Source organism: Carassius auratus, chromosome 8, assembly GCF_003368295.1.
Source record: "Carassius auratus strain Wakin chromosome 8, ASM336829v1, whole genome shotgun sequence".
Classification (NCBI taxonomy): Eukaryota; Metazoa; Chordata; class Actinopteri; order Cypriniformes; family Cyprinidae; genus Carassius; species Carassius auratus.
In genome coordinates this window covers 14,637,360-14,656,961 of record NC_039250.1, presented here as the reverse complement: position 1 = coordinate 14,656,961, position 19,602 = coordinate 14,637,360, and the positions used below count along the sequence as shown (strand labels likewise).

At 38.7% G+C, this 19,602-nt stretch overlaps 2 protein-coding genes across 6 annotated transcripts; both read right to left on the bottom strand.

The window, feature by feature from the left end:
- Positions 1-291: 291 nt before the first annotated feature.
- On the bottom strand, positions 292-8,190 carry LOC113107388 (uncharacterized). Of its 3 annotated transcripts, XM_026269871.1 has the most exons (8): positions 8,070-8,092; positions 7,570-7,687; positions 6,676-6,717; positions 6,277-6,417; positions 6,089-6,135; positions 5,826-5,893; positions 4,434-4,551; positions 292-2,706 (listed from the first exon to the last, which is right to left on the bottom strand). In XM_026269871.1, exons 2-8 carry the CDS (start codon positions 7,646-7,648, stop codon positions 2,011-2,013), a joined length of 1,191 nt encoding a protein of 396 aa, XP_026125656.1. In that variant the 5' UTR covers positions 7,649-7,687; positions 8,070-8,092; the 3' UTR covers positions 292-2,010. The 3 variants fall into 3 exon arrangements, with proteins under 3 accessions (XP_026125656.1, XP_026125658.1, XP_026125657.1); XM_026269873.1 differs by lacking the exon at positions 7,570-7,687 and having other exon boundaries at positions 8,070-8,190; XM_026269872.1 differs by lacking the exon at positions 8,070-8,092 and having other exon boundaries at positions 7,570-7,929.
- Positions 8,070-19,562, bottom strand: ccdc157 (coiled-coil domain containing 157). Of its 3 annotated transcripts, none has more exons than XM_026269864.1 (9): positions 19,282-19,562; positions 18,651-18,813; positions 18,113-18,565; positions 17,812-18,025; positions 17,652-17,729; positions 16,689-16,858; positions 16,417-16,593; positions 16,147-16,309; positions 8,070-8,958 (listed from the first exon to the last, which is right to left on the bottom strand). In XM_026269864.1, the coding sequence occupies exons 1-9, from the start codon at positions 19,527-19,529 to the stop codon at positions 8,591-8,593; spliced, it is 2,034 nt and encodes a 677-aa protein (XP_026125649.1). In that variant the 5' UTR covers positions 19,530-19,562; the 3' UTR covers positions 8,070-8,590. The 3 variants fall into 3 exon arrangements, 2 of the variants coding, with proteins under 2 accessions (XP_026125649.1, XP_026125650.1); XM_026269865.1 differs by having other exon boundaries at positions 18,651-18,794; positions 19,282-19,411; XR_003292647.1 differs by lacking the exons at positions 16,147-16,309; positions 16,417-16,593; positions 16,689-16,858; ... (3 more) ...; positions 18,651-18,813; positions 19,282-19,562 and adding an exon at positions 9,848-10,494 and having other exon boundaries at positions 8,882-8,958.
- Between the last annotated feature and the right edge of the window lie 40 nt (positions 19,563-19,602).

Below are 19,602 nucleotides of genomic sequence, written 5' to 3'. Positions count from 1 at the left end.
TTATTAGATTAAGCAGAACTTGTGAGGAGTCACATGGGAATTTTTCCCAATTATCATCATGAACCAGATGACCTCGGCTTAACTAGGTCTAGATAAAGACTTTTAACATTTACTCTCACTAATTGTGGATAAAGTGCCTTTGGTGTGAGAGACCCGGGTTTGAATCCACTGTGTTGCTCCAGAGGCATGCGACCTCTGACATATATAGCAATTGTAAGACGCTTTGGATAAAAGCGTCAGCTAAATGAATAAATGTAATGTAATGTAGACTCTATAATATGACACCCATCATGCTTCGCTGCACGTGAGGATCCCATCAGTGCCACAGAACAAAACACGGATTAAATTTCTCTTCAACATGCTGGGTTTGTCAGCCCTATAATATAACCACAACATCCTTCACTATTAATGTGTGCACCAGTGTTATTTTAGTATAATGTATATACCATTATAGTTTTCATTAATAATTGTAATGTTATTTTCTTTATTTTTTTTAGTTGTAATAATTTTGTCTTACTTTTATTTCAGTTTTAGTTATTTTACTTTAAGCTAAACTAAATGAAAACAAGAAATGTTTCTTTGACAAATAGCTGAAATAATATACCATAAGTAAAAAATTTTCTATATGTTATTTAACATTTATTTTACAGGAAAACAAACATAGAAAATAGAAAACTGTGTGTAGATATTACGACAAACACCAGTGATATCAAGGTTTCATTCACCGTGACAACATGCCAACATGCTGACTGAAGACTTGGTCAGTAATAAAGCTGTCAAGGTTAAACTTATGAATATATAAAATAAAGAAATTGCAATGATAATATGATAGCTGGGATGTTGACAGGCCAGTTTTTTTGTTTGAAGAATAATAGAGAAGTTTAGACCATATAATTTTTGTCAGTTCATGTGGTCTGGCAGTTGGCATATGCACTAAACATACAACATATAAACAGGAAAGAAAATAACCGATACTGAACATTAATGAATGAGAAACAACTGTAGGCATGTTTATAGAGTTGTAATATACTGTATGCATGTTGTCAAGTCAATGGATTGATGATTTATTAAATATTATTACAGTAAATGCATAATTAGTTATTCATTCATTATTCTATTCATATATACATACAATGTCTTGGACATACTCTCTTCTGTGTTGAACATGTTTTTGTGAACCAGTAAAAAGAACACTTTTTTTCATTAGTGCATGCCCACTTTTTCAGCAGCCTTGGTTCAGTTTAAGTTCAAGTTCATAAATTGACTAGATATAAATTGAATGTAGATTAATTTATATTCAGTTTATACATAAATGATTTACAGTTTATGCAAAGATTGTTTTAAAGTTGACAAATTAAAAGTTGTTATATTCTTCAAAGCCTATATTTAATGTAAAATTAATGGCTTTCAATTATACTTTAATGTTTAATGGCTAAAATTTTAGGAAAAATACGCTTAATAGACACATCAGTAGCAGAACTGTATCGATGATACTGGGCTTCAATAATAGTACATTAATAGTAAAAAGATGCCATTAAACACAAATATTCAAAGTATACCATCTTTGTTCACTGTGTGTGTGTGTCAATTGGTAGATCATTGCGCTATGAAGCACCAGATTGGGGGTTCAATTCCTTAGGAACACACGATAGGTAAAAATGTATATCCTGAATGCACTGTAAATTGCTTTAGATAAAAGCATCTGCTAAATGCATTAATTTAATTTAATATACACACACAGACACACACATATATACACACCATTATATATGCCCTAATAGTAGGTCAAATACCATTAGGGCATATATACCATCCAGTTTAGGGCAAAAATACCATCAAAATGAACACAAATGTGGCACAATTTCATCATAAGGGAGTGAAATCTTTACTTTAAATTGATAGACAGAAATATCTCGGGTGTCATTAAAAATGCCTTAATTTGTGTTACAAAGAAAGACAAAGTAATTTCTAATTGGTTTGGAAATTACTAAACCTTTAAGGAAAGAAACATTAAAAGGCACAGCATCTAGAAAAAAAAGATTTTTTTGCCACATGCTTTGCTTCTTCCACTGCTTCTATTAGCACGCGCTGAGGCTCATCATCCACACAGACGACAGTCATTCTCTCAGCTCTCAGCAGACGGTCCTCTAGCTGCTGACTGTCACAGTATCCCTCTCTCTTAAAGCTGAAAATGGAGTGCAGCAGTGCGTCATTTAACACCACTCTCTGGTCTGTTCCATTGGGCTGTTTGATGGTTACACTGGCCTTGGCTCGATTTTGAACATTTTCACACCTGCAGCTTTTTCTGCACTTGTTGCATTTAATAAGGAACAATTTGGGATTTGAAAAAGAGATTGTGGCACCACATGAACAAATATATTCAAAGGTCAATAATGCCTCCGTGACCTTCCCTGAGATCACAGTCTCTTCAGACTTGTCAGACTTCAGATTGTCTTCTAAAGGTGTAAACGACTCCAGTGTTGTGAGTTGGGTTGAACAAAGCACATTTCCCTTGCCAAAGTCACAGATGGAAAGACTTTTAAATATATACCACTGATTGATGGTTACGATAAATTTATCTGCTAAACTCAAGTGAACTTTTGCAGTGGTATCATACAGAATATAATGCGAATATTGAATCCCTTCTTCATTCTGCAGAATGCTGATTGCAGGCTGAAGGTCTATAATCTTTCCGGTAACAGTAACCTGAAAGAAATGACATTATTTAGCCTTCAAAGAAAATATTAAAATTACTGGTCTTTTATGCTCACCAAGGCTGCATTTATTACACGTTATTGTGAAATATTATTATAATAATTTTTTTCCCTGTTGAAAAGAGTTGCTTAAAGAGCCAGTAAGATGAAAATTCTAAGCTTCCTATCACTGTTTATAAGTCCTGTACAACAGGTTTAAATCCATCCAAGGTTAAAAAACATTGTCATTTTGTCAAAATATCATTTTAAAATTACCTCAATTCTCAGAGATCCCCAAACAGTTCGCGAGAAGCTGTTCAAAAGATTAAGTTTCCTTAAACCCCACCTTTCGGTAGCATACTGTGTTCTGATTGGTCAACTAACATAGTTTTGATTGGTTGTTCTGCACACAAGTTCACGGTAAACAATGCGTTAGCATCTTTTTGGGCTGAATTATGTCTTATTCCTCTCATCACGAAGCAAACAGTCAAATAAAAAACTTGAACAGTCTCGCTGCTTTTTCTTCTGTGTGTGTGTATTCAAGCCGCGCGCTTCAGTTTGAATCTGAATAGCGCGTTCAGCGCGGGGGCGTGGTCACATTAGATATAATGAAGGGAGACATGAAAAACAGACATCGCGTTGTTTTCATATGGATTACTTTATCACAGAATATCTGTTTTCGGCAGCACTTGTTTAGTTTAAAAGTAGACATGTCAAGCTTTCTATAGATATCTCTCTCATGTCTCTTCATTGAGTATTCACGGAGTTACACTTCATTTTAATGACGTGTTTGTAAATGAAGATCAGCGCCGACTTTTTCGGGGTTATCAGGGGAAAATGACTCATAACGCGTATCTGCGTTAATCGCCTCCAGAGGGTTTTAACATATAACTGTTAGTGCTAGCGCGACATTATGATAAGTTTTGTTTCTCCCAAGACGGTAGGCGGAGATTATTATGCAAAGTGTTCCTTGTGACGTACATAGAGATGGGCAAAAGATTTGAAATCTATAACGACTCGTTTCAGCGATTCAGAGTCGACTCCTTACTTTAGAAGACAATAACTTTATAAATCGTGTACTCTTTGGTTTAATTACTTTGCACATTGTTTACACTGATGGACAGCTACACCATACACTGTAATACAGGTAATTTTTGATTTCCCATCTGTGTGGCTCTTTAATATTTATAGCAATTATGATCTCTTTTCCAGGATTCTTTGATAAATAGAAAATGAATAAAACAATTAAAAAAAACATTTATATGAAATATTTTGTAAAAATATGACTGTCTTTACTGTCACTTTTGATCAATTTAATCCATCCTTGCCAAATTAATTTTTCCTTTTTATTTCTTTGAATTTTTTTATTTGATTTATTCACTCCTTTTTTCATTAATGATAATAATAAAAAATAAAGGTTTCTGGAGCAGCAGATGAGCATATTATCATGATTTCTGAAGGATCATGTGACACTGAAGACTAGAGTTATGATGCTGACAATTCAGCTTTAAATTACCTTACAGGAGAAAAATACATTTGACCTATATTAAAACATAAACAGTCATTTTAACTTGAAATAATATTTCACAATAGTACTGTTTTATGGTATTTTTCATCAAATAAATGCAGCCTTGGTAATCATCTTTCAACAGCATTAAAAATCGTAATATTTCATACTTTTGATCAGTGTATAACAAACCAGATTATACCAAATCAAAATATGGTGCTTTATTTACTGACCTCTCTTAAGTGATTTGTGTCCTTTTTCACCTCTGCAAGAGTTAACGCATGTTGCTCCAAACAACTTTTGAAGGACAAGTGTCTCCGACGATGAGAGCTTTCACATTTTTGAGGGACCCTATAAGGAGAAGTTGGCTTCACATTAAATACATTAAAAAATAAAAATAGAGCCATACTCATTATTACTGTAATGTAAAAATACTAACTATTGGACTTGTATCTGGATCTGATTACAATACTTTTCCTGATATGTAAATTATACACTCACTGGTCACTTTATTAGGAACACCTGTTCAACTGCTCAACGCAAATATCTAATATCAGCTAGAGGACCTTGTAGCAGCAGAAGGCCACACTGGGTCCCAATGCTCTCAGGTAACAACTAAGGCTACAATTCACACTTGCTCACCAAAATAGGACAATAGAATATTGGAAAAGGTCACCTAGTCTGATGTGTCTCGATTTCTGTCTCGATAAAAGACTAATGATGTTTCTCGCAACATTCAACATTACATGCATTTATTTTATTGAATCATATCGTTGGTGAATTCACAATATTATTATGATTTTTAAATGGCTTTAATGTATCATCCCACTTTAGAAAACTGTCTAATGGGAAGGGGGTGTCATTTGTGGGGACGTTCCAAATATATATGATTTTCGGTTAGGAGATCTTGCAATGCATTTTAAAGCAAAGTTGGGATTGATTTCGACTTCATATACTAACGTAATTTCAATAGGCTAATTCATTGTCTATTTTAATGTAAGACAAATTATGTTTTTCATCACGAATATGATTTAAGATGGTAGTGTAAGCAAGTTTAAGCACGTTTTGTTTGAAAAAGTTTAATTAAGAAACAATAACACAATAATTAAAAAAATATATAAGAATAAATATTTAGTGCAACAACTGGTGGAGTGCTGAATGCTGCACGCATGCTGCACGCAAGCTTTTTTTAATTATCATGAAGGCTACTCGAACTGAACTGAGGAATCATGACAGCCCAGCTATTCTCAAATGGTCTCCACAGTCAGATCTCAATCCAGCAGAACACCTTTTGGATGTTATGGGAAGGGAGATTTGCATCATGGAAGTACAGCCAACAAATCTGCAGCAATTGTTTGATGATATCATGTCAATATCTGAGGATCGTTTTAGCATCTTATTGAATCTTTGCCACAAAGGATAGATTTTGAAAGAAAGGCAGTTCTGAAGGCAAAATAAATAAATTAAAAAAGTTTCACTGTACTACCAAGCTGTACCTAATTAAGAGGTTGGTGGTGAATGTATATAAAACTTCCATTCTGAGTCACTAACATCTGGCACTAGATCCGCATTAAAAAGCCAAATAACAGTATCAGTAAAAAAAAATTAGTAGTTAGGCTGCATACTGTTCAGTGTTGTGTGAAGGCAGAATTTGATAGTCATCATCTGTTCCCTCTCTTACATCCGAGTGATTCTAATGCAGAAAGAAAGCAATGAATGGAGTTATATTTATGGCACTAATATTTTCAAATTCATGGAGAAATACACAGAATAAATGTGTTATTCTTACAGTGCAAAAACAGTTCCAGATACTCTGACATTAATTGAGGCAATGTTTCATATATATTAGCATTAAAAATAAAAATCTTTCAGACCATCTCACACTTACCTCAGGCAAAGGATAACCATCAGAGGGATTCTGCAAGACCACTGAAACTAAAAAGGCATTCGATTATTTTTACTAGATGAAAACAGATTATTAAACTTTTTTTTTTTTTTTTTTTTTACACATTATTCATATCACAGCTGTTAAAAAACGAAACAAGAAAACTTTGGAATGACACTTCCTTTACTTACAGTTTTGATTTATAGTTATGTTTCCTTTCACATTTGTCTGGCTAATTATTGGAGCACTGACTGGACTTCCTTGATCCGCTGAAGCAGTGACATTCAAATGTGAAGGAGTATGCGCTAAAATTGTCCTTACATGGTCCCTTACTGAGAGAAATTAGAAAAAAATAATAATAATTTACCACAAACCAGCACAATCAGCGATATAGTGGAAATTTACAGTTTATCTGTGCAAAGAAAAAACTAATATTGTCAAAATGATAATGCTTGACTAATGATAATTTTAATGATAAGTTAAACTGATTGTCTTCAATCCAGGTGAAATACCCACTATAGAAAAAATGTCATTAACTCAATCTTCTTATATGACACCTATTCAACTCACAGTTCTACATACTTTCTTACCAGCTTTATTTTGCGAAGGAGTTGAACACGGAGGTATGTTTTCTGATTTAGGAAAAAAGAGAGGATGAACACATTTTTAACAGCTTGACACAAATAAACAAATTGGAAATTGTTTTGAATTCACAAAAGGTTTGAGAAAAAAAGATTCAGTGCGCACTATCATTTTTCAAAAATAGTCACTTTCAGACCAAGCAGTTTTCTGTTGGTCAGCTCATTCAAAAGAATTACAGATCTGCGGTGGCCGAGAGTGCTCAGTATGCTGTAACTTTACAAAACACATGCTAATAGAAAAAGCACCAGCAACTTAACAAAATCTCCTCATAAGTTTGACAGTACAAGGGCTGCAAACACTCGCAACGCAACCAAATACAAAAACACACTGGAAATGCTCACAACACAAACAAATAAAAAACATGCTGCAAATTCAACACAACACAATCAAATAAAGAAACATGCTGCAAATTCAACACAACACAAAGAAATAAAGAAACTGGCTGCAAATGCTCACAACACAGACAAATTCAGAAGTGTTTTTGGTTTTGCAGCTATTTTGTATTGTAAGTATTTGCAGCATGTTTTTTTGTTTGTGTTGTGAGTATTTGTAGCATGTTTCTTTATTTGTCTGTGTTTTGAGTATTTGCAGCATGTTTATTTATTTTTGTGAGCATTTGCAGCATGTTTCTTTGTTTGTGTTGTGAGTATTTGTAGCATGTTTCTTTATTTGTCAGTGTTTTGAGTATTTGCAGCATGTTTATTTATTTTTGTGAGCATTTGCAACATGTTTCTTTGTTTGTGTTGTGAGTGCAGTATGTTTCTTTGTTTGTGTTGTGAGTGCAGTATGTTTCTTTGTTTGTGTTGTGAGTATTTGCAGTGTATTACCTTAATTTAACTTACCTTTGGACTTTTTGTACAAACATTTTCCTGTTACTGATTTTCGTTTGTTTTTAGATCTTTTTACAGACGTTCTCTTCATTTTAAGCTCATGGATTTAGTTTGGTTCCTAAACAGCAGACTTTATGTAGAGCAGCAAAAAGATTCAGTTACAGATTAACGTACAGTTACAGAAACAAGGAAGTAATTAGATACTTAGTATAGTGCAGAAGATGTATTATTTAGATTGCATAATGTACGTCATTCTCCTAATATGCGATTTACGTTAGAAAAGTGTACACTAATATCGCATGTAACTTTAGACACGGTCCCTAACTTTGCGAATATCTAACGTTACGCAAAGTCAGGTAACGCCTTTTCATATGTTAATAAAAACAATAAACGCATGTAATAATAACAGTAAAAAGGTAACTTTTGCATTATCAGTTGCATTTCATATATGTTTATATTATCTTCTAATGCAACAGCCACACATAATTATTAGTAGAAAAAATTGTACTCACGTGTCAAGCAGAAACCACGATACAAATACCACATACGACGAAATCTTAATTTACAGTTTGAAGAGTCCAAGTTAAAGACAATAAATTAATACAGTTGCGCAAAACCCCACGCATGCATGGGCGATTGCTTAATCCACATACTCATCTGACAAAACCGTAGAGTACAAACAAGTGACGTTACATGTTTTACTAGCTACCACCATCTAAAACAAACATGGAAAATATAAAATAAATTCAGCCCCAATTCGGTCTAGCTTATTACAAGTATTCAAAAAGGAGAAAAGCGCGGGAACCAATCAAACTGCATGAGATATGACATAAAAGGAGGAGGACTTTCACTTTCGTTTTGTATAGTGAGTATATATATGGTCAAGACATAAATACAATATTATCATACAACTGAACATCACAAGTGTTATATTAATATCTCAAACTCCAGACTACTGATTTATATAGTATTATTTGCATCTAAGATCTGATCAGTGCTCCAGAGTCCAGACCTATAAGGTCATTAAGTGACATCACTTCCTCCTGCGACGTGTGCCTGCAGAACGGGTGCGAGCAGCCTGACGAATGTTCATGTATCTTTCTTCTACATCTTGATGGAGAGAGAGGCTAAGTGTCTGATGATGAAGAATGGATGAAGGGGAGATGGGAGTTGAGGCACTAGAAGGGGTGCTAGGGTTGTCCAGGGGTCCCATCACTGGAGCTTCTCTGCCCCTGTCTATCTCCACTATCCCAGAGTCTGAAGACCTCTGAAGTTTCTCCTCTCTGTCCTTCAGTCTGGTTAGACTGTTACTCAGGGTGGTGTTCTCCTGCTGCAGAATCCTGATCCTCACTGAGTTCGCCTTGAGCTGCTGCTCCATATCACAAATCACATCCCCTGTAGCTGTGACACACACAAACAACTGTTTATGAATGACCGGTAAGGGCGGGAATCACAAGAAATGTAACAATTTTAGGGGAAATGCGCATGTTTTTAATTTACTATACAGCCGGCTCATAGAGTTCTTCTTTCAGGTAACACTGGTCACTCTGCATGTTTGTGCACTTGTCCAGTTCAAAAGAGTCATTTATTCTCGAATTGGACCTCACTGGTTTCTGTATGTTTTTTAATGTAGATTCAGTAGCAGTGCTATAAAGCAGATTAGTGCCCACCCACTTCTTCAGCAGAACAGCATTCTAGCATACTGCTGTTACTCATTCTCTTGCTGTTCCAAACACATACAATGCCAGAATATATAGTGCATACAGAAGGATGCACTTACGAAATATTAACAAAACCAAATGCTATTTTCACTTACTCCGTTCACAACAGTTAAAATGTTTTACCTTTAGTACAAATAGCATTCTTGTATTTAGTCTTTATGAGTAACATATATCACTTTGCCTGTGTAAATGAGATGCTGCTGTTGCTATTACAACAGTAAAACCATTATTTACATTGTATGAACAGCCACTGGTTTTAAGACACTGAACTGATTCTGAAGAGGAACCTGTTTTTCAAGTGGCATGAGTGGTCACCATCACATACACCTTGCGGAATATGCAAAATGGTAATTATTTTACCAAAATAAGAGGGATCATACCAAATGCATTTTATTGTTTATTTAGTACTGACCTGAATAAGATATTTCACATAAAAAACATTTACATATAGTCTACAAGAGAAAATAATAGCTGAATTTATAAAGTTTACATACACTTGATTCTTAAAGGGGTCATATTATGCTTTCGAAAAACACATTATTTTCACATATTTTACATTATTACAATACCTCTCTCCCCAGGCTGGCATTGTCATGTTTCATGAATTCGCTGTCTCTCTCTCTTGTCTGTGTTTGTGTTGATGTGGGTGGAGCCACCGATCACTGGGCTGATCAGCTCTGCAATCAGGACTAATTAGTACGCCAACTGCAGAGAATCGGCGCTGACTATTTAGTCACTCTGTTTTCACCTTGTCTCTTGTCAGATCATTGTTTGGATGTTCCTGTCTGTTCCTGCCTGTCCAGTTTCCTTGCTGGCTGTTCGTTTGTTCCTGCACGTCTGCCTTCACGTCATCTTCGTCTCTCGGATTATCACCGCTATCTACTTCCGGATTGTCGTTTGTCTTCACTCACCTCAGGGGATCGTCACGCCAGACTGGGCTGTACCACACCCTGTGTCACTGAGTGTTGGCTTCCCTGGACTTTGTTTGCATCATCATCATCATCATCATCCCTGTTCCACATTTATTAATAAACTCTCTTTACTTGCATTTGAATCCATCACATCATTTCATCACAGAACGATCTGACCACCACAATGGATTCAGCAAGCAACAGCGATCTCCAGGAGTTTTTATCATGCAGCAGCACCCGTATGGATCGACAGGAAGACAATCTGGCCCTTACAGGAAGAGCAGTACAAGCCTTGGTGACACAGGTGTCCGAGCTGACCTGACAGATTCAACACCTCGCTGTTCCCGCTGCGCCCTGCCTACCGCAGCCCTCCCCCCACTCCACCAGCACCCAGTCGCCAGCTCGAACTGCGTCTACCCCCCCCACCCCCGCCGCGGGTTAAAGTCAAAGGTGTCTTTTGTTTTAACCCTTTTTACGGGACGAGTGGCACTGTGGGGGATGGCAATGTGGGACAATCAACACCAATGCTGTGCCTCATTCTAGACACTCTCTGAGGAGATGAAGCAGGTGTTTGACCGGGCGGTGGCAAGTAGGGAGGAGGCTCGTGAACTGGCCAACTTCTGTCAGGGCAACCTTTGCCTCTACTGTGGCGGAGCGAGACACTACCTGAACAACTGTCCACTAAAAATACCGAGCCCGGCAGTAAATAGAGGGCTACTGTCGGGCGGGATCTCCATAGATAAGGCCTCATCCTCTAGTCATCTCCCGGTAAGACTGCTGTGGGTGGCCAGGTCCCACACCTGTCAAGCACTCTTGACTCTGGAGCAGAGGGTAATTTCATGGACCAGTCACTAGCACTCATGGAATTCCCATCATTCCACTTAAGAAAACCATTTCCGTTAATGCCCTTAACTGCATTTAATACCCCCAGAGGCCATTTTGAATACTTAGTTATGCCCTTTGGGCTATCCAACTCCCCAGCGGTTTTTCAGGCACTCGTCAATGACGTGTTGAGTAGGGATGGGTATCATTAAGGTTTTAACGGAATTACTACTCTTAACGATACTGCTTAACGGTCCGGTACTTTAAACGTATTCTTATCGGCACTTTGTATTGTGTTAGGCAGTCGAAAACTTTGCAATTCTCTGTCTGCACATAATGCACTTTTGAAAGATGCTTTGACATATTGCTTGTGTTTCCGCCCTTACATGCAAACATTTTGTTGCACTTATGATTACGAGTGTTGTCTGCATAAACTCTAGTGAAGTTTAACCACACTTTGGAACGTTTTGCTGTCTCTGCCATCGCCACTCTTTGTATTAAACGGGAGTTTTCGTACTGTAAGGGGCTGTTCACATATCGCGTCTAAAAAGCGTGGAAAATGCTAGGCGTGCCGCTTTCTGATTTTTTCCTTAAATCCAGTGCTTTAAGTGGGCCGGTACGAACCGGTACTCAGTACCGCCACTACCAAATATAGCTCTTGAGCGTACCGCCACCTCTCCGTGCGCCCAGAACGTGCTTTAAGCGTACCGGTACGCTCATTTCAGACATCCCAAGTCTCCCGGAAGTTCCGGGAGTCTCCCGCATATTGAAAGCGGCTCCCTGAGACCCGCAAATTAGTTAAAATATCCCGGAATCTAGACCGAGCGAGCAAAAGCGCGCATGCGAAACAGATACTGTGTTTCAAACCATGTAGCGCGCGCACGGCAGAGAGGGAGAGGGAGCGAGAGACCTTGCGTGTGTGTGCTAATGTGCGTGTATGAAGCGCATTTAAGACAGAGAGCATCCCGATTGGCCTGTTTCTGCAAATCAACCAATCAATTGTCAGTGTGGGCGGGCTTTTATCTCTACTCCCGAACAAAATTAATCAGTTATGTCTATCTAGAAACAGGAGCACCATGGCAGAAGGAGAATGCCAAAAAAAAAAAAAAGTACACGAAAGTGTACCCCTTTCTTATAGGTGTAAAACATAATGACAGTCTTGCTCAAGCATTGCCCATGGCGGGCATACCTCCCTGAAATGACTTTTTGCAGGTTGGGATGTCTGTCATTTGGACATCTGTTTTAATAGAGGTTTTAATCTTTTACCTGCACTGCCGATTTTTAGAGCGCCCTTCACAATGCAAGCTTCCTAATTCATCCCACCGAGAGCAGAAACTACATTACCCATTCACCCTTAAGTTATACAAGTTAATAGCGCATGTGTCGCTTTTCCCACTGTTAAGTGTCAACAACTCAAAGTGGCCGGAGGTGTGTGAAACTCGTTATGAGTGTACACCACACTCGGTTCAGTTAAAAATCATATACAGTTAACAACACTTAATATGTTCTCTTGGCTTCAGACTCTGAATACTGAAAGAACAAGATCAGAATCAGATGATTCGCTGACTGACACCTCACCAAGTCTGAATGATGTCTCTGCAGGTCAGACTCAAGCTAATGAAGTAATGCAGCTCTTTCAGGTAGGGTGACTAGACGTCCCGAAAAATCCAGGACAGTCCCGAAATCTAAACTGTTGTCCCGACTCCCGAATCTGGCCGTAATTGTCTCGAAAAGTATACTAAAGCAAAATCTTGAGTATTTATTGTCTGATAAACATTTAAAACTGTCTGCGGAGGTTGAGTCGTCCTGCATCCCACGCTGGCTGCTCATTGGCTGCAGCATCTTTTTTCTAAGTTCTAAAAAATACCGTAGGCGGCTAGGCACAAATTTAGATATTCATTTATCTAATTAATCTATAGCCTATGCACAAAGACAATATGATATTTTGTCCCCTTTTTGTTTTAAAGCTTGATGAAGAGAGCGCAAGTTGCTGCAGCTGCGAGGAGGACAGGGATGCACGCGTACAGGAATGATTGACAGTTCGCGGCACGGTGTACAAAAAATACTCCGCAACACAATTATTTCTTTATTTTTGTTTAAGCTTATTAACGTTAGCGTTACAGAAAGGTCTGATTTACGCACTGTTACAACAGTCATTGGTTTTTTGTTTTTTTTACAATGACATTTGAGTTTATGATTTTAATGTTGCTGTTTCTTGTGGCAGACTGAGGAGTAATGACAGACGGTTGATCTTTGAATTAAAATGTGTTTAGTTAAGGTTTGAAATTCATTATCTTTTATTACAACCTTCAGAGGTTGCTAGAGAATGGCCTTTTTGTCAAGGCGGACAAATGCGCTTTTCATGCACAGTCTGTTCCTTTCCTAGGTTACATCGTCTCTTCTGAGGGAGTGCGTATGGACCCTGGCAAGGTTAAGGCAGTGGTAGATTGTCCAAGTCCAGATTCTCTGGAGGCTTTGACCTCCTCAAGAACGACGTTTAGGTGGTCCGATACAGCTGAGAATGTATTAGTCAACCTCAAAAGCCGCTTCATTTCGGCTCCCGTCTTAGTCGCCCCTGATCCCTAATGTCAGTTCGTGGTGGAGGTCGATGCATCAGAGGTGGGGGTAAGTGCAGTTCTATCTCAACGTTCGTCCTCAGACGACAAGATGCACCCTTGCGCATTTTTGTCCCACCGGTTATCTCCTGCCGAACGTAATTATGACATTGGTAACAGAGAGTTGTTGGCCGTCAAGTTAGCGTTGGAGGAGTGGCGTCATTGGTTATAAGCGCCAGGGGTACCTTTTATCGTTTGGACCAATCATAAGAAACTTGAATATATTAGATCTACTAAAAGACTCAGTGGGCACTTTTGTTCGGATGTTTGGACTTTTCTCTCTCGTACCGCACTGGGTCCAAGAACATCAAACCCGATGCTTTATCTTGCATTTTTGATCCATCCGAACGCCTGGTCACTCCCGAGTGCATTTTGCCAGAGAAGATAGTTATCTCCACACTCACATGGGAGGTCGAATCGAAGGTTAAGACGGCCTTGGAAGGGGTAACACCTCCACCTGGTTGCCCACCGAGTCGATTATTTGTACCGGAAGAGTTATGGTCCAAGGTCATTTGATGGGGTGATTGCTCCAACATTGGTTGTAAATCGGAATAGCTGGTTAGTTAAGCAACGATTCTGGTGGCCATTAATGGCTCACGACATAGGCAGTTTTGTTTTGGCTTGCTCAGTTTGTGCCACTGGTAAGATGTCTAACCGACCTCCTGATGGGTTACTTCATCCACTATCTGTCCCTTCGAGACCCTGGTCCCACATTGCGTTAGATTTTGTCACCGCCCTCCCACCCTCTAATGGCATGACGGTTGTTTTAACCGCTGTGGACCGGTTCTCGAAGGAAGCACATTTTAATCCCTAACCCAAATTACCTTTAGCCAAGGAGACTGCGATGACTGTTGTAGACCACATCTTTCATTTACATGGCCTCCCAATGGATGTGATCTCTGACAGGGGGTCCCAATTTGTGTCCAAATTTTGGAAAGAGTTCTGTAAATTGTTAGGAGCTACAGTCAGTCTGTCTTTGGGTTACCATCCCCAGAGCAATGCTCAAACAGAGCGAGCCAACCAAGAGAGTGTTGCGATGTTTGGTGTCCAAGAATCCTTCATCCTGGAGCCAACAACTTTCTATGGTTGAGTACACACATAACTCGTTACCAGTGTCATCCACAGGCCTCTCTCCATTCTAGTGTAGTCTAGGGTACCAGCCACCCATTTTTCCGAGTCTGGATTCCGAAGTCGCGGTTCCCTCTGCTCACCTTTCGTCCAGAGGCGTCACCGCACATGGACCAGAGCCCATGAGATTCTGCTCCAGGTGGGGGCGCAAACTAAGGCTAAGGTTGATCGCCACCGGTCAAAGCCTCCCTTATACGTCGTGGGTCAAAAAGTGTGGCTTTCCACCAGGAATATTCCGCTCTGCTCCATGTCTAATAAATTAGCTCCCAAATTCATTGGCCTGTTTACTGTCACCAAGATCATTAGTCCGGTGACAGTCCACCTCAAACTTCCTCCGGCGTACAGGAGAATTCACTCCGCCTTTCATGTCTCCAAATTACAACCTGTGTTTCGTTCTCACCTTAATCCGCCGGTCCCGGTTCCCCCACCGCCGCAACTCGTAGACGGGGAACCTACGTATCCGGTCAATCGTATTCTGGACTCGAGACGGAGGGGATGCGGATTCCAGTACCTGATGGACTGGGAAGGTTATGGTCCGGAGGAGAGAAGTTGGGTTCCTGCTAGGGACATTTTGGATCACTCCCTTATTGATGATAACAATCATCAGGTAGGCTCGGCTGGGAGCGCCAGGAGGCACTCTTAGGGGGAGGGGTACTGTCACAGTTCATGAATTTGCTGTCTCTCTCTCTTGTCTGTGTTTTTGTGTTGATGTGGGTGGAGCCACCGATCACTGGGCTTATCAGCTCTGCAATCAGGACTAATTAGTACGCCAGATGCAGAGGACACCCCCCCCCCTCAACCCCGCCCCCCCCCCCCTTTAATGCATCGTTTTCCCTTTTGGAGGGAGCATCAGTGAAACACCTGTAATAGTTGCATATGAGTTCTTCAGTTGTCCTCAGTGAGAAAAGATGGATCTCAAAATCATACAGTCATTGGTGGAAAGGGTTCAAATACACAAAAAATGCAGGAAAACCAAAAAATTTGTGGGATTTGAAAGATTTTTTTTCTGAAGAACAGCAGGCAGTTTGACTGTTCAGGACAAACAAGAGACTCCTGAACAACTATCACTAAGCAAGAAAAAAAAAAAAAAAAAAAAAAACAATGAAAAAAATGCTGTGGATCATTCAGATAACAACACAGTATTAAGAATTAAGGGGATGTAAACTTTTGAACTTTTATACATTCAACTATTATTTTCCCTTTGGACTACATACATGTAAACATCATTTATGTGAAATATCTTTTACAGGTCAAAACTAAATAAACAATAATATTTTCTATTTTATGATCCCTCTTATTTTGGTAAAAAAAAAAAAAATAATAATAATATTCTGCAAGGTGTATGTAAACTGTTTTACTGTATATGATTTTGTATGTGTGTGTTTATCATACTCTGAGGGGCTGCTTGTGGACTGAGCTCAGGAAAGGCCACCAGTATCCTCTCTCTCTGGGAGGCTTCTTCTAGCATCTCTTTCAGACGAGACACACTCTCCTCCAGTTCTGTGATCTGTGTCTGCTGCTGCTGTTTCTCAGTACTCAGTGAACTACAGTGGGACTGCAGGGAAAGAAACTCTAAGGATTACTTTTAGTGGTGTGACCACATGTAGTCAGGCTGATTCGGTCATACTAAATATTTTTGAAAGGCGTTATTTTCAATGTTACCTGTTGCTGTGTGAACTGCTCCTGAAGTGCATCTTTTTCTTGTATGATCTGTGTTAGTTTGTTAGCAAGATCAGCTTTTTCATCCTCACATTCTTCCAGACTGCCATGTAGATCTTCAGTCTGCTGAACCAGTACATCCAGATGCTTACGCAGAGCTGCCTGTTTCACTTGAAGCGCCTGCGCACAAAATGACCATATTTCAGTCAAATAAAAATGATCATTGAATATTCTGTTTTACTTGGAAATGCATCATGTTATAGAAATAAACACACCTCATTTTGGTGTTGAACACTGTGGTTCTTGGCACTCTCCTTGTCCAGCAGTGTCTGTGTACTTCTGAGCTCCTTCTCCAGGTTTTGTCTGCTCTCCTCTACCTCTCTTAACATGGTCTCCAGTGAATGTAGACGATGAACCTCCTCTTGTAGTGTAGCCCTCTCATATTCTACACAAGAACAACAAAAAAACACATTTCTTGTTATCCCAAAACCATTCCTGTAGGCCTTTACTACATTCTTTAATTCAGGCGTTTCCAAACTGGGGTTGAGAGACCCCCAGAGGATCATAGAGGAGTGCCCTCTGAAAATTTGAGAGAGAAAACCCCCCCAAAATATTCTAGAAAAGTATTTATTAGGACTGTGCAACCTAAGATATTAAATACGTTTAATGAATATTTTTTACGCACATTTAAAGAATGTACTGTTTTGTTCTGCTTTCTAAAGAAATGAAGAGATCAGTCACAGTTTTGCAGAAGCCTATCAAATGATCAAAACGGTCTATTGTATTGTGAAAAAAAAATCAATCCTTCCTCTTGATATACTTTGAATGTTTAATAACAGTTTATATTAGTGTTTGAGTTTCTACTTACTCACTTGAAGCTGTAAAGCACTATTAGATGTATAAACCTGCTCTGAAATATTTATCTTGAGAAGCAATGCATTTAAATTACTTTAACTATGGGTAGAAAACAAGGACTTTTGTCTTTGCATTAACACAGTATAAATAGCTCTTTATATAACAAAATTAAATGACTTATAAAGTGGTCATATTTTAGGATCATTGACACTGACATCTAATTCATGTTATATCTTTAATAATTGCTATGAGAAAGGTAGGTTATTGCATTGATATTTTTTTATGAACATTAATGTATTTTATATTACTGCAAAAATCAAAGCTTTTAAATCGTTTTATTCCAGTTCACTCAAGTGGCCAGTATTTGATGATGTCCTGCTTACCAAGACTCTGTTTTGCTTCTGTTTGCAAATTCAGTTCAGCCATGAGTTCAGAATTTCGTTGCTCCAACAATGTTATGCCTGTGAATGAATATGATTTGTACTTTATATTGTTTAACTGTAATATAAGAATTTTCACATATGAGTTTAAGAAAACTCCCACCTCTCTTTAACTCCTCCTCCTCCTGCTTTAACCTCCTTACTGCTTCCTCTGCCCTGGATTTCACTTCCTGCATTCTGCGCTCCCGCTCCTCCTCCATCTTCTTCCTCTCCTCCTTCTCTGTTTTGACCACATCTGATAGCTGTTTTCTCAGCTTCTCTCGCTCCATCTCTGTCTCTTTCAGCTTCTTCTTCAGAGGCTCAACTGTTTCTCTCACCTCCAGTGGAAAACAAGAACATTTCATGAAAATCAAATGATTGAACTAATCAAAATAAATTGACTAAAGTGTGAACAGGCACCTCACCTCCAGGACATGTTTCCCCACACGGCTCATATCCCTACGCTGCTCACTTGCCCATTGAGCAATGTCACATGCAGACAAGCGGCCCAGCTGCTGAGTTTCCTCCACAGCTTCCAGGAAGCCCTGCATGGAGCAAGGCAAACCCAGAGACTGGCACAGTGACACTAAAGCACCACTGTTCTCTTTCAGAACCGCCTGAACACAAGCACAGGCCTCGCAGGGCACCAGGGACGACTCGACTGTCTGACAGCCTACGGTGTGAATGGACACACATGAGCCTGCAGTGGATGCTCTCTCATGCTGAGGAGTTGAAACTGGGGTATCTGTGATGGTTTTCTGGACACTGGTCATGGAGGTGCTCTGTGTCTTGTGTGTATTACTGGTAGTAGTGTTTGCTGCTGTTCTGGTAATGGATGGACTTTGTTGAGATGGAGGTTGCTGTCCACTACTGGTACTCTGCAAGAAGACACCCTTTAGCAAGGATAATTTTTGATAGGCGTTGACCAAGTGTTTAGTGATTTGTCTTTATCACCCTTCTTACCTCTTTTGCTTGTTGCCAGCTGAGCTGAAGCAGGTTCCTCCAGTAGCATTTGACCACGGGACCGATGGAAACAGAGGCTTCATGTTGATCAGATGACAAAACTCTCTGCTTTTCAAGCAGCAGCTCAGCATGAACGTTAAAACTCTGAAGAAGAAGCATTAATCTTTGACAAACACAAAAATGAACATCATGATTTGGGGAAAATAAAACTATACACTTAACTGTTTATGTTACATTATATAATGCATTCAATTCAATTATGCATTATAAGTTAATTCACATTTAAACAAACACACGACATAATATATATATATATATATATATATATATATATATATATATATATATATATATATAAATATATAAATATATATATATATATATATAAAATACAAACACACATACACACACAGTGACAATGATGTTAGTTCAAATATTAAAGTGCGATTGACATAAACCAATACAATAAATAAACATAAATAAATAAACATAAAAAAATAAAAAAAAATATATATATATATATATATATATATATATATATATATATATATATATATATATATATATAAACACACATTTTCAGTGTTTCAGGAAACTAACTATAACACAAATGAACTAACGTTAACGTTACCTGTCAATCAGCAGCTCTTGCAGGACTATATGCGAGTGCTGACTGAACTCTTCATCTCCGTCCACATAATCATACTCTTCTAAAAGGCTGACCAAGTCCAGATTACATGATAGTTTATCGGGAAACTTCCATGATGGGAAACGGACTGGTCCAGTCTTAGAAAACACATCCAGAACCGCTCCCTGTAAATCAATAAGATCTCTGCGAAGACTGTCGATACAGTCCTGGCGACCCAACAGATGAGTCATCGTTCAACTGACCAAAACTACTTCTGTTCTTCAATCTTTTGTGTTCCCGGAGCAGGAACATGTGCATTAGCTC